The sequence below is a fragment of the Dermacentor silvarum genome, chromosome 5 (assembly GCF_013339745.2).
Source record: "Dermacentor silvarum isolate Dsil-2018 chromosome 5, BIME_Dsil_1.4, whole genome shotgun sequence".
NCBI lineage: Eukaryota > Metazoa > Arthropoda > Arachnida > Ixodida > Ixodidae > Dermacentor > Dermacentor silvarum.
This window is the reverse complement of record NC_051158.1, coordinates 170,037,666-170,051,533: the sequence shown is the minus strand read 5'-3', so window position 1 is coordinate 170,051,533 and position 13,868 is coordinate 170,037,666. Positions and strand designations below refer to the sequence as shown.

Here is a 13,868-nt window from a genome sequence, read left to right as displayed (position 1 = left end):
CATCATTTCAGCTTAAGCACAGTGACTTCAATAAATCCTTTGAAACGAATACATAAGTCTTAAAATTGAAATCTGCAGTGTATATGCATAGCATAAACACAGTTTATCTGACAGAGAACATACTAAATAACCGCATTTTGCCTAATCTAGGGAAATCTAGGGAATTTTTCTGTCCGAGTTAGGGGGAAATTATCTTTGGAGGTTGGCAACGCTTTGCTGCGGACAGAAGTGTGGTCGCTGCATGTACGTATCCAAGACCTGCATGGACGGGCACCATGCAGCTCTGATGGCACGCAGTCGACGCACGCAGCATGTCAAAGCCAAACTACTGTTTACAACAACCACTGCAGATGAAGAAGGGGTCGCTACTGATGCGGTATGGACGGTGACCATGCAGTTTGGAAGGGACGCGGCCGATGCGTGCACTGTGTCAGAACAAAACTACTGCTTGCCGCAACTGCTGCGAACGAAACCATGGTTGCCATCAATGGGATGATGGACGGCGACAATGCAGTTATGAAGGCATGTGAGCATTGTTATAAGCTGCAGTAAACGCAAGGATAAAGGCTATAAAGGCACAAATAGGCACAAAGCGTTCCGGCATTCCTATTGTTCATGTACGATTTACGCTGATGACTATGGCGATGCAGACTCCGTCCCTCTGTTTCGGTTGGGTGCTAGCTCTACTTCTGCTTTTTGCGTCACAGCTTTGCAATGCTACGAGCTCATCAACCTCTGAGAGTCATCCAAATTAGCCGATGGGCAGCCAAATATGCCCGAATTAACGAGTTTGATTTTATTAAATACTGCATACTACCTGCTGGGACCAAAGAACGACTCCAAGTTATCCGATTCTCTGAATTAACGAGGTTTTATTGCAATCGAATATAGGTAGTACACCTGTTCATATAGCCTAATTCAGGCTAGTTCAACATGGCTGTTGACCTAATCTACAGTCTCGGGGTGCTTTCTTTCTTTATGTTCACTCAAGTAATCAGCCTGCACAAAAGACATAGTGCGGATGGTGCCGCGGTGTGGTCGGTCACTTGTATGAATGCGCAGGTGTCGCTTCATGGAATGTTTCTGCGAGAATCCCCGAGTGCATGAAGGGCACTGAAATGGCTTCTCGCCTGTGTGGGTGCGCAGGTGTCGTTTCAGGGTGGGTCCTTGTGGAAGCTCCGAGGGCAGAAATGGCATTTAAACGGACGCTCACCGTGTGGATGCGCAGGTGCTTGTTCAAATCGGTCTTTTGTGAGAAGCTATGAGGGCAGAAATGGCATTTAAATAGTCGCTTGCCAGTATGAACCGTGGTGTGTTTTTCAAGATCTCGCAGGTTATTAGTGTGATGGTCACAGAATTGACAGCTGTAGAGGTGTCTCTGGTGTGATTTCTCACCCTCGGCTGTTGATGAAGAAATAGAAGGCCTTGATTCTGCACAGATAAACAAAAGTGGAAGTTATTACGAAATGGCAAAAACAACAGATATTAATGCTAATGACGAGCTTTCATTTTTTTATTTGATAGGTCTTGAGGGTTATTTCAGAATGATAGAACAAAGCATAGCTGGCAGACCTTATTGATTTGCTCAATAATTTGTATTCGGATACGTAATGACCCAGTTTGTAAGATCCGTCCATATTTTCACCATGAAATATTTTTCTGAATGGTGAAAAATTACAAGGTGGGAAAATGTGGAGCGTTTGAGGATTCTCACTGCTTTCTACAACCTATGAAAAACCAAGTGAAAAAGCTTTGGCCCAGTATACTATCTGATCCTCAACAAGCACTGGAGATTTAGTGGCTATATTTTAGACATGTAAAATGTCAGTTATGATTCACTGACACCACGGCAAATTTATCTCATATGAATTCAGCAGAGAATTTCTTTTTGTTGATTACATGCAGAACTTTAATGATTTTCATAAGTTCAAGTTGTAAGAGCCAGCAAGGAAATGGGTTGTCCTTGACCGACGTCGCGCCATTCTTCATCCAAGAAAACCCCTCGCGGACCTAGGCTTTACTCACAGTGTCGTGCTTATAGGCTTAACAAAGTATAACATCTTCAGTTGCAGTTTTGGCAAAAGAAAAAAAAAATTCGACACGCACTCTGCAACTACAGTATAGACCACTTATAATGTAATCACTTACAGCGCAGGACCGGACATAGTACGGTCTTTTCAGACACCCAATAATTTTCCCACAGCAGTCTATGTCTTATAGTGCAGTTGCGAGAGACGAAATACCGGTTACAGTGAGGCTAGCTTGAAGTTGGGCAGTCAACCGAGACGGCGAACGCTCCCCTCAAGCTGCAGATATACTCCGATGTAACACGCGCGTTGAGCTCCTCGCCGTCACGGTGGCAAAGAACCAGCGTCTATACTCAAACGACATGACACAACCGGCGTGCCTGGTGCCTTCAGGTGCTTTCTAACGTTGCTGGCGTGTGAATAGCTCTGTTCCTATTTCTTGCCTGGCGCACCGGCCACGCATCCCAGCATTCTTCGCGCGGAGCGGGCAGAATGACGCGATGACGGGAGCGCGTGAACTCGCGTCCGCCGCAGCGGCTCTCTGTGCATTAACAATCATGGTGTCACGCGCACACAAGCAAACACGAACACATCTCACACGATGACTGCGAAACTTGCTGTCAAAACGCTATAGTGAGGAAGTGCGACTGCAGCAGTGAGCGAATTAACCTTCGTGCTACGTCTCGCATCAACGTGAACTAAGCCACGAAAACACAGCGCACGGCGGACTGTGCCCCCGTTGCAGATGACTTCCAAGATACAGCGGCCCTGGTGGACGCGCGCAGCTGCCTGGGACGCCCGGAGTAGAACGCACCCCTCCCGTCCCTATCCTCCCCCCGAAGCCATGCACGCGACAGAAGACGGCGTGCTTCCTTCCCGCTTTGAGCCGGCGATCCAGCCAGGATTGCCGGCTCACCTGAGACACTTTCAGTTGCACATACAGCATACAGCGCGCGGCGACGATTTTATCGCCCTTGGAATTTGTACGGAATGTCACGGTGACAGCAGAGATGCACCTGGGGTGTCCATGTAATTGCTATTGAAATAAAATCATTGTTTTGGTTATAGTGAGGTACCGGTTATAGTGCGAATATTTGACTCCGGCGACTTACGTTATAAGCGGTCTACACTGTATCAAGTAATGGTGAAAACAAATGCCTCCTTCTGCCAAGAGCAATGTGAATTAAGGGTGTAGAGGTGTAAGCTAACATAACGTAAACAGCTATACGCATAACAAAAGAGGCAATTGGAGACTACGTTAGGTTTTGGTTACTATTGGGTCCAGCCCCATACATGGTCTTTTTTAAGGCATAGATGACTGAACTGATGAGCACTTGGAACTTCTTATACATGTTATCCTTTGAGCAAAATAGAAGAGCATGGAGCAAGATAAGCAAAGCCTTTGCTTCATGCTTTTACACTTTGAGCCCCGTCCAGTATGTATAGTAGTAAGCCTAAACACCTACATGGGCAAGAATAAGTTCTTTTGAAGCTTTAACATTGTTGCATCCTCACATGAAGAAATACTACATGAACATGGACACTGGAGTGCACTGCAATCTCATTAAAACAAATGATTTTGCCTGCCTCCAATATAGCCAGTCAGATCTCAACATTGTGCAGCACTTTGTTAAATCGTTATGGATATCCTATGATGCACCTAGAACAATTTAGTCTATAAAAAAATATAGTCACACTTGTGCTCCCAGAGGCACCAAAATTCTATGCAGGTTACTGCACATATATTTAGAGTTACTAGTTCCAGTTCTGTTTAATCTATCAGGCGTACCAAAAAAAGCTATTTTTTTTACCTTGTTGAGGCACTGTTATTCCATGTTCCCATGGATCAATACACAGGACTGCTCTTGACTTAAAGTTGCTCTTGTGTGAAAAGTTCTAAGGGAAGTAACGGTAGTAAAGTATTTTCTCACCTATGCGTCTGCACTTGTGTACAACGAGAGCGGACAACCTGGCAGTCTTGTAGTTGCAACTGTCACAATGGTAGAATTGGCACTGCTGCAACTCTTTGTGCTTGACTGTTGGTGGGAAGTCATGATGCCTCCCTGTGACAAGAACATATTAATTGGATTACCTATCGTTTTATTTACGAGACAACTTTAAGAGAAAGAACCTGCACAATCTTAACATCAGGTTCATCCTTCACTTACACCACATATACAACATTTACAATGCCACGGAACAAATAAAATTTGTTTGCTTCAACCATACACAGCAGGAAGAGATTTCAAGCAAATATTACAGGGAAGAACAAGTGTCCCACGATTAGGATACTCCCTAATGCAAAATTCAAACTAAGAATATTTGGATAAAAAAAAAAGTGGGCAGCTTGAACTATTGGCGTAAGGCTGGAGTAAACAGCAGAGGTGTTGATTGACCTAGCTTCTTCCTGTTTTACTAGCTTTGGTTAAGTTTTGCTAGGAAATGCTAAGCGCCGCTAGGCACAGTATTCCGAATTGGCTCGCTGCCGACGCGCAGATTCTTGCTTGGCCGTGCGGCGCGCTTCAAGATGAGCGGCTTCTTCTTCGGGTGTCTGGATCTTCTGGTCATCCCATGTCAAGGCTACATGTCCTCGCCATAAAGCCAACGTTAGTTGTGCTGCCGTCACAGCGGCTCCACTCGCCGGTGACGTCACAGCCAAGCAGAGCGTTCACACTTGCCAAGATGTGGCTGGTCGAAACCTGCCAAGCTGCCGCCGACAACGCCCACGTTTCCCCGGCGCGAACGTGGCAAATGTGGGCGCCCTCGGCAGCAGCTCTGTGCGTTGCCTTGTTGGTGCTGCTCTATCTCGTTCTCATTTTCTCTTTCCCTCTCCCGAGCATTGCGCGCCCGCGCATCTTCTCCTTCCCTCTCTTTAATGTCCTTTCTCAAGGCAACATGTGCACCGCACGGAGAGGAGGTGAGGCACATGCCACTCCGCGAGATGATTGCTAGGCAATGCAGTGGCAGGGGATACACTTTACGGTCGGCTTAAACAGCTCTGCTGTTAAAATTGGAGACCAAAATCACCGCACCGACTGGCAGTGGGCCAGTGCCATCAGCACCATGATAGACGGAGGGGCAATATGGGAATGCTGGCATGATGAGTGGCATTGGAGCCAGTTGTGGAAGATGACGAGCGCATTATATCCACCACCTAAATGACCTTAAAGTAACACTAGCGGAAAGAAACTATCCACAAATTCCTCTCGAATGGGCTTATGACGTCGCGTGAAGATTGGAGAGGCAGTCGGAATTAGCTAAGAAGCAACCTACACCAGAATCTGAGAGACCGCCAGCCTTTATAACAAAATTTTCTAATGCCCTCCCAAACATAAACAACCTACGAAAATACCACCCAATATTATCAAGTAATGAGTGTCTGAGAAAAGTGTTTCCGGAGGTACCATGGGTCACCTATCACCGCAACAGAAGCTTTAAATATGTTAGTGCATCCAAAAATAGGCCAACTGCACCCCCGTAATAAAAGCATGTTCTCGCTCCAGGTGCAAGACCTGCAAACACCTTCAAAGTGACCTTAAAATTAAGAGCACCCCGAATGCCTATACACATGAAGTTAAATCTAGCTTTAATTGCACTAGTTCCGATTTGGTGAGAAAGTGAGAAACAACATATCGGTGAAATAGGACACCCAATGAACGTCGGGTTGAAAAGACATTGCATGTACGCAGCTAAAAAGCTTCCCAAAGCCATCGTTGAGCATTTCAACCAACCAAGTCATCACTTTGATTAACTTATACTCTCAATCCTACAGTCAAATTTCCGTTCTGCACGAAAGAAATTACAGCGAATCATCATCATCATCACCAGCCTATATTTATGTCCACTGCAGAATGAAGGCCTCTCCCTGCTATCTCCAATTACCCCTGTCTTGCGCTAGCTAATTCCAACTTGCGCCTGCAAATTTCCTAACTTCATCACCTCACCTATTTTTCTGCCGTCCTCGACTGCGCTTCCCTTCTTTGGTATCTATTCTGTAATTCTAATGACCCACCAGTTATCCAACGCATTACATGGCCTGCCCAGCTTCATTTTTTCCTCTTAATGTAAACTAGAATATCGGCTATCCCTGTTTGTGAATCATACGTCATCCTTAACTTCAAGACATTGCAACCAATAGACATAAACGTTTCAAAGTTGGCTTTAGAATGTATTCGCTATGCCAAATTTCAAACTACAGGCAACTGCACTTATTTATTTTTCATTGGATTGCTTAGTTTCTTTTTGTTATTCAGTTGTTGATAATATTCCTACCTACCTACCTGTACTTTCAGTGAGAAACAACATACCAGTGAAATGGGACAACCAATGAACGTCGGGTTGAACGGACATTGAACGAACGCAGCTAAAAAGCTTCCCAAAGCCGTCGCTCAGCATTTCAATCAACCAAGTCATCTCTTTGATGAACTTTGTGGGGTCTCACATGTGTGCTCCTGGACAAAGGAACGACAACACAATAGTGCAAACAATCAAAAGGGCATTTATTGCACCTTTCATACACTAATGCACACTAGCCAAATTACTACCAATAGAACATTCACATGGGCGCGTGACAAATCAAAGTCCGACTCACCGCGACCCGATAGCGAGCGAATACGTTCGCCCCATGCAATGACACCATCGCCTAGTCGTTCACGTGAACAGTCACGCGAAAGGTGGCGCGCTCGAACGATCCGTGTTCATCCATACCAGTGCCCCGCTCTTAGCCTCGCGCGACGGTCGCGTGAAGCGGGCCGGCACACACGCGAAGCGTTCGTGCGTGTTGGCCGCCGATCCCAAGCCAAAGAGGAAGCGCCGTTGTCCTTTTTCTCCCAAGTCACCCCGCCGTTCAGAGGCGTTAGCATCGCGACACTCGCGTCATCTCTCGCAATACGCCACAACCACCACGACCGCCGTCGGCACTTAGCTACGCGGTGAAGCCGGATTACAGGAAATGCATGAGAGTCGCGCATCCCACATCCCCCCCCCAACCTTAAAACTATACATACTCCGGCGAAACATGTCACACGGTCTATCAACGTGTGCGTCGCGAACAAAAGTTAGTACAGGCGACAGTGGCCGCGCCGAGGAAATGTCCACACGTTATCCACAACATGCGAGCCGACATTGTCTCTGGGGTTCACCGCTGGCGTCCATTGGTCACAGCACCAGCTCTGCAGATTCGATGGCACGACTCCAGCACAGGACTCCGGAAACGGCGACGCAGAAGTCGGCCCGAGCAAGCGTCGCTCGCGCCGACGCGCCCTGCCGGCGAGAGCCGCTGTAGCCGTTGGTGACTGCCGGCTCCTTTCCCAGCCGCTGAAATCGCTGCGCCGAACCGGCCGCAGGCATCTGCATCGCCTGGGGCAGCTCGATTGTAGTCCGGGGCAGCAGCGCTGACGATGTGCAGGTGACAGCAAACCAGGGGTGACTCTGCTCACGCTGTGCACACTCAACGCACTCGACAAACACTAAAGTAGTGCAAGGGGAGGAGAGGAATTCGGCTACCAAAACAAATGCAAGGATACTGAATAATCGGCATACGCATCGCCCACGTGGTACAATGTTCAATTCGGCTAGCAAAAATTTCGGGTGGCATTTCAGATGCTAAGTTCATGTGAACAAAGCTTGCTTTCTTGAGTCGAACGAGTAATTTCAATTCGTGCGAGGCAAACTAATGAGGGAAGCAATGTGCGACACCTCAACACCACGGTCCACCAGGTTGTGTCTCTCCACGTGCGATAGGTGGCTTCGTAAAGCCTTAGGCCTAATGCGTCGCTACCCTGACAACGACCGGCATCTAAAAAAAAAAAACACCCCAAATGGGCACAAGAACAGGCAGCCGCGAGGAGACGTTAGCTCTGTGAGGTGGTCCTACCCCGCTCGGCGCACACAGCATCCGAGTTGACGGCGCCCACCGTCCCAGACGGTCTCGGAGCGCCCGGTGCCAGCCGCAATACCAGTCAGCCCTTAGCGGCACCCTGGCCCGCGGCCACCCGCTCCCTGAGCGCGACTTCCGAAGTCAAAATATAGGAGAAGCTATTTACATAAAATTCGGACCACCCACGAGGCTTCCGTACTCACTCGCTTCAGGCTTGCCAATGCTCCGCAGGCACTAGGCCTCGCTCTCCCAGGATGCAGACCACGTGGCTCTCTTACCGATGAGTATACTTCAAAACACTCGCGAAAAGGCTTAGCATGTTGAAAAGTTCAAACACGCTACAGCAACCGTCGCCTCTCTCAAGAAAGCACGCCGCCGACACTAGCGATCAAAATCCACGCTAGGAATACGCTTCGGTTGAAACAAAGGTTGGCTCGAACCGAGCAAAACTGTTTAAAATTATCGTCCGATGCCCAAGAGCCCCACGTTGGGCAGCCAGATGTCGGCTCTCACATGTGCTCTTGGGACAAAGGAACAACACAGTAGTGTAAACAATCAAAAGGGCATTTTTGTACCTTTCATACACTAATACACACTAGCCGAATTACAACCAATAGAACATTCACCACGGGCGCGCGACAAATCAAGGAAGTCCGACTCACCGCGACCCGATAGCAATCGAATACGTTCGCCCATGCTATGACACCATCCCCTAGTCGTTCACGTGTACGGTCACGCGAACGATGGCGCGTTCGAACGATCCGTGTTCGTCCATACCGGTGCCCCGCTCCGAGCCACGCGAGACGTCTCGCGAAGGCGAGGATCGGCGCACGCGCGTGACGTCCGCGCCGCTCACCGATCCCAACCGAAAAAGAGAGCGCCGTTGTCCTTTTTCTCCAAGTCGCCCCGCCGTTCGGTGGCGTTGGCATCGCGACACTCGCGTCATCTCTCGCAATACGCCGCAACCACCGCGACAGCCGTCGGCACTTAGCTATGCGGTGAAGCCGGATACAGGAGACGCGGAGAGTCGCGCATCCCCACAACTTATACTCTACATCCTACAGTCAAAATTTCCGTTCTGCGCGAGACTGAAAATACAGCAAATCATACCTCCTTCATAACTTCAAGACATTGCATCAATAGCACAAACATTTCAAAGGGAGCTTTAGAATCTATTCGCGAGGCCAAATTTCAAACTACAGGCAAACAGCACTTATTATTTTACAGCGTAAGCTGTTATGGGCTCATTCCAATAGCTGTTTCAGGGTCGCGATGATGCCTGCCGCACCGTAGCCCTATCGCATGCGAAAAAAGTACCTGCTCTCCGCCGGGATCGAAACCCAGGCCCGCTGCGTTGGGAGGTGGATACTCTACCACTGAGCCATGCAAGTGCTTGCTATCAGAGATTGGGAAATGTACTATAAATGCGCCCTATGCAGGCGCGCAGGCACACGACGAGATGTGATTCAGACGCGGAACGCAAGCAACGTGGTCCCAAGCCTCCGCGGTATGGTGGCTCCATCTAGTTGAGGCGCCGGAAAAATGCAACCTTTCAGACACTGTAAATTTTGCTGCCATCTTAACTAGATGGCGCTAACATACCGACGGATGCTCGGGATCACATTGATTGCGCTAGATTGGGCGCGTTTGCAATGGGAGCGAATTGTGACAGCCGTAGTTGCATTGTTGGCTGCTGGCTGGGCCAAATGGCACTAGCCATCGGCGATGGAACGCGATGGCTTGCACACGCGACGGCGTCCCAAGTAGGCCGCGTTGGGCGTGTTGCAATGGGGAGCGAATGTGACAGCCGTAATTGCATTGTAGGCTGCTTGGCTGGGCCTACGTAGCCATCGGTGATGGAAAGCGTCGGCTTGCACGCGCAACGCGTCCCAAGCGTGTTCCTTACGGATTCAGTCAAATTACTAGGTAATATTGTCGAAACGCTCGTCTATCTTACGCTGTGACTGTGCTGCGTGTGCCGTGCAGGCCTGGCATTTTTTTTCATGGGTTGCTTAGTTTTTTTTGTTATTGGGTTGTCAATAATATTCCTACCACCTGGTTCTTTCATTCCTCCTTTCTTCGTTTTATTTAATTATTTTGTAACGAAGAAGCGCCAGTTTTCCAGGTGCATCTGCAGCGTATGAAATACAATGAAGAAGTGCGGTCATTCAGGCGCATCACCAGCGCTTTACGCACTGAGGCCGGTCCTGACAGCTCGCAGGGTTCTGACTGCCGCACCGAGTTCGACCTCTCAATCCTTGCGTACGCTGTCAATAGACACCTTGACATTTGGTGGAGAGTGTGGGGTACGAACCATCAACGGTGGAATTCGGAAGTCAAACCCTTCAACCATCTGGCCCATGCCAGACGATCCCGCGCAGCCTTCTCGAACCATGCCAGACGATCCAGCCCAACAAGCTGCAGCCACAGCATCACCTGTCATTTGTCCTGGTGTGCAGTGTCAGCGGGATCCGGCGATTTTCGCGGGTACCGGTGATCACGACGTCAAGGACTGGCTCACCCTCGTACTAAGAGTTAGTGCGCACAACCGCTGGACGATACGGCAAAGCTCAACAACTTGAGCAACGTTGCACATTTGTGGTATCGTAACCACAAATCCGACATCCTGACATGGTCGGTGTTCTGCTTTCCGTAAATTCAGGACGAACAACGCCTGCGCGGACGCGCCCAGCAACCAGGTGAGAATTTCACCAGCTCCATCGAAGACGTCATTAGTCTGTGCAAAGAGTCGATGCAACGATGCCAGAAGCCGACAACATCAGGCATATTCTCAAAGGAATTTAGGACGATGCCTTCTAGATGTTGATCGCCCGGAAACCTGACCATAGTGTCTGTTGTCATTGTGCAAACTTTGAAGGCAGCGAGTAGTCACACGACATACGTCCTCAGAATTTGCCTCTGTCTCAGGTCCGACGCTAGGTGCTGACAAGTTGCCTCTAATGCCTGGGTTCTCAAAGTGGGTTCCGCGGAACCTACGGGTTCCGCAGGCCCCTGCTCGGGGTTCCGGAGCCACTGATAAATTTTCCTTGGTCCCGCTCTCGACAAGTGTCTAAAACGGCGAACACGAGGTGCGCTTGATCAAAGAACCTCCATTACCCATGCCGAGTGTCAAAAAGCACATCACAGTGCGTAACAGCAACGCGCGAACTGCACAATAAATACGCAAGTAGCTTGTAGCCACCCAACCTCTGAGAACGGGCAATGCGCCTAAGCTTTCGCACTTGAATCTCGGAGGCTGTAACTTACCACCATGCGCCTTTCTCCTATTTGTAGATAGGGTAGGTGCCAATAGCGTGCACACTGACCTATACGTTGGAGGAAAAATTAAAGAAAAAAAAAACGCGGAGCACCGCAAATGCGCGCCGCAGAAGAGCAAGAACGGCGTAGCGTCCAACCGAAACGAAGCGGCGCAGTCCGCATCGCCGTGGTCCTCAGCGACAATCGTACGCGGCACGTGACTGACAGCAACGCCGAAGCACTTCGTGCCTAATTGTGCCTTTAAGCCTTTATTCTTGCGTTTATCGCCGCGCGTAACAACGCGTTGGCGGCTAGCCGCGTGCCTCCGTAAGTGCGTAGTCGCTATCTCTGATCGCGTCGATAACCACCGCAGTTTCGTCCGCAGCGGTTGCGGCAAATAGTAGTTTCGTTTTCACTCGATGCGCGCGTCGGCTGCGTGCCTTCACAACTGCGTAGTCCGCCTCCCATGGCAGCGTCGATAGCGAGTTAGCGACCGCAGTTTTCGTCCGCACTTCTTGCAGCGAAAGGTAGTTTCGTTTTCACTCGATGCGTCTGTCAGCCGCCTGCCTTCTGAACCGTAAAGTGGCCGTCCATGATCGCGTCGATAGCGGCCGCGGTTTCGTCCACACTTCTTGCCAGCGAACGGTAGTTTCGTTTTGACTTGGTGCTGTGCGTCAGCCGCCTGCCTTCTGAACCGCAAGGTCGCCGTCCATGATCGTGTCGATATATAGCGGCCGCGGTTCGTCGACAGCGATTGCGGCAAGTACTAGTTTCGCTTTTACTCAGTGCAAAGCTGTCAAAAAAAAAGCACCGGCTACATCGCGATGGGACGAACAATTTGTTGGCGAGCAGCTGAGTGGCGGAAAAAATAATCGGGATGTGCGCCCGTTGGTGCAAAGTGCGTCTCAGATGAAAACGCGCGCCGCGAAGGATGTCGCGAGGCCTTCGCGCTGCTAGCGCTAATCAGTCATGAGCTGAAGAGAATTTCAGCTTCCGCACTGGTCTTGTGCTAATAGAAACAAGATTTGACGATTCATTCAGTAAATAAAAGTGTGTTGACGTAGTGCAGCATTTGTTTGTTTTCTTGATACCCTCGATAATTCGGTTAAATCGGGGGGGGGGGGGGGGGGTTCCTTGGCACTTTATGGAGCTTAGCAGGGTTCCCTGGGATGAACGTACCTGAGAACCCTGCTCTAATGCACCAGATAAAGGAGTTCGTGAGAGAGTTGCTCGGCAGCTTTCCATGGTGCCCTTTACGAACGCGTAACCATACTCCCCATTGACACCGGGTTTACAGACTGTCATCAAGGAACAAGTCGCTGAGTGCCTGCCAGCTGTTATTCAACCGCCTATCGCCGCGGCACCCTTGATGTACGCTCTGACGTCGGTGCAAAGCTGCCCTTCGCTCCACGTCCACCTCTCGAAGCTGTTTGCTGCGACGCCCCCGATTTCCCTTCTCGCTGCCTGCACCACAGCTACCACGCCAGCCAAATCCTTGGCACACAGCGGACAACCGCCAAATTTGCTACCATTGTGGTATTCCAGGACACATTGCCCACTTTTATCGACGCCGTCTGCCACCTACTTATGATTACCTCCGACTGACGCCAGAGGTAACTGCCGCTCAACAGCTACAATCTCCTGTGCCGAAGTACTGATATCCCTCCTCAGTCAGCCGCCATCGTCTCCGTATCTTGCGCATCAGCAAGTGATGCACCCATGCTATTCACGCCATGTGACTTATTCGCCCATCACCATTCTCTTTCGTTGTCCTTTCCCTCATAACCCTCAGTGCTGGCCATGGTGTGATGTGTGTGTACAATGTGTCTTTCCTGCCGATTACTTTGCATTGCGGAGAGTGCCTGGTTATGTTCAAACTGTGGATTCTTCAATGCTCTTTGATGCTCTCGACAACGCGCATTGGACGTCCTCACCGCGCTCGACAGTGCGACTCGACCACTGTTGGAATGCTTCCATCCGCGATCTCCTGTGATCTGACAACAACACAACGCGCACACTTTTCAGCCTGCTACGCAAATTACCTCCTTTGACTGTCATCAACATTCTCTCGGCCGCACACCACAGTATTGCACAGCATCGACAGTGGTTCGCACGCCCCACTCCGGCAGCGTTTCTTACAGTGTCTCAGCTTCTGAATGCCATGTCATTGACGAATAACTAGTGAGCGATATGCATCGGCGTGGCATGATTCAGCCGTCCATAGCCCGTGGACATCACCAATCGTCCTCTTAAAAAGAAAGATGGTTCTATTCGCTTCTGCGTTGATTACAGATGTCTTAACAAAATTATGCGCAATTATGTATATCTCTACCGTGCATAGACAATGCTTTTGACTGTTTGCAAGGTGCCGAGTTCTTTTCCTCTTTGGATTTGCGGTCTGGATATTGGCAAGTCTTCATGGCAGACAATGACCGCTCCAAGACGGCCTTTATCACACCAGATGGATTATACGAATTTATGTCATGCCATTCGGCCTCTGTAATGCACCTACTATTTTTGAGCATATGATGCACAGTATCTTGTGCGGTCTCAAGTGGCACACATGTTTGTGCTACCTAGATGATGTCGTCTTCTCACCTTATTTTCCGACTCACCTCCAATGACTAAGAGAGGTATTAAGCTCTCTGACTATGGCTGGCCTGCAGCTTAACATAAAAATGCTTCTTTACTGCTCGTAAGCTTAC

The 13,868-nt window shown here is 49.5% G+C and overlaps 1 protein-coding gene across 6 annotated transcripts in view; it reads right to left on the bottom strand.

Moving 5' to 3' along the window:
• Positions 1 to 892: 892 nt before the first annotated feature.
• The window catches only part of LOC119454559 (zinc finger protein 271-like), a 34,294-nt gene continuing 21,318 nt past the window's right edge, over positions 893 to 13,868 (bottom strand). For all 6 annotated transcript variants that reach the window (XM_049667062.1, XM_049667061.1, XM_049667063.1 and 3 more), the window contains 2 exons: positions 3,959 to 4,090; positions 893 to 1,431 (listed from right to left, as the gene is read on the bottom strand). In XM_049667062.1, coding sequence (XP_049523019.1) covers positions 1,043 to 1,431; positions 3,959 to 4,090 — 521 coding nt within the window. In that variant the 3' untranslated portion in view covers positions 893 to 1,042. The remainder of the gene's footprint in view (positions 1,432 to 3,958; positions 4,091 to 13,868) is intronic.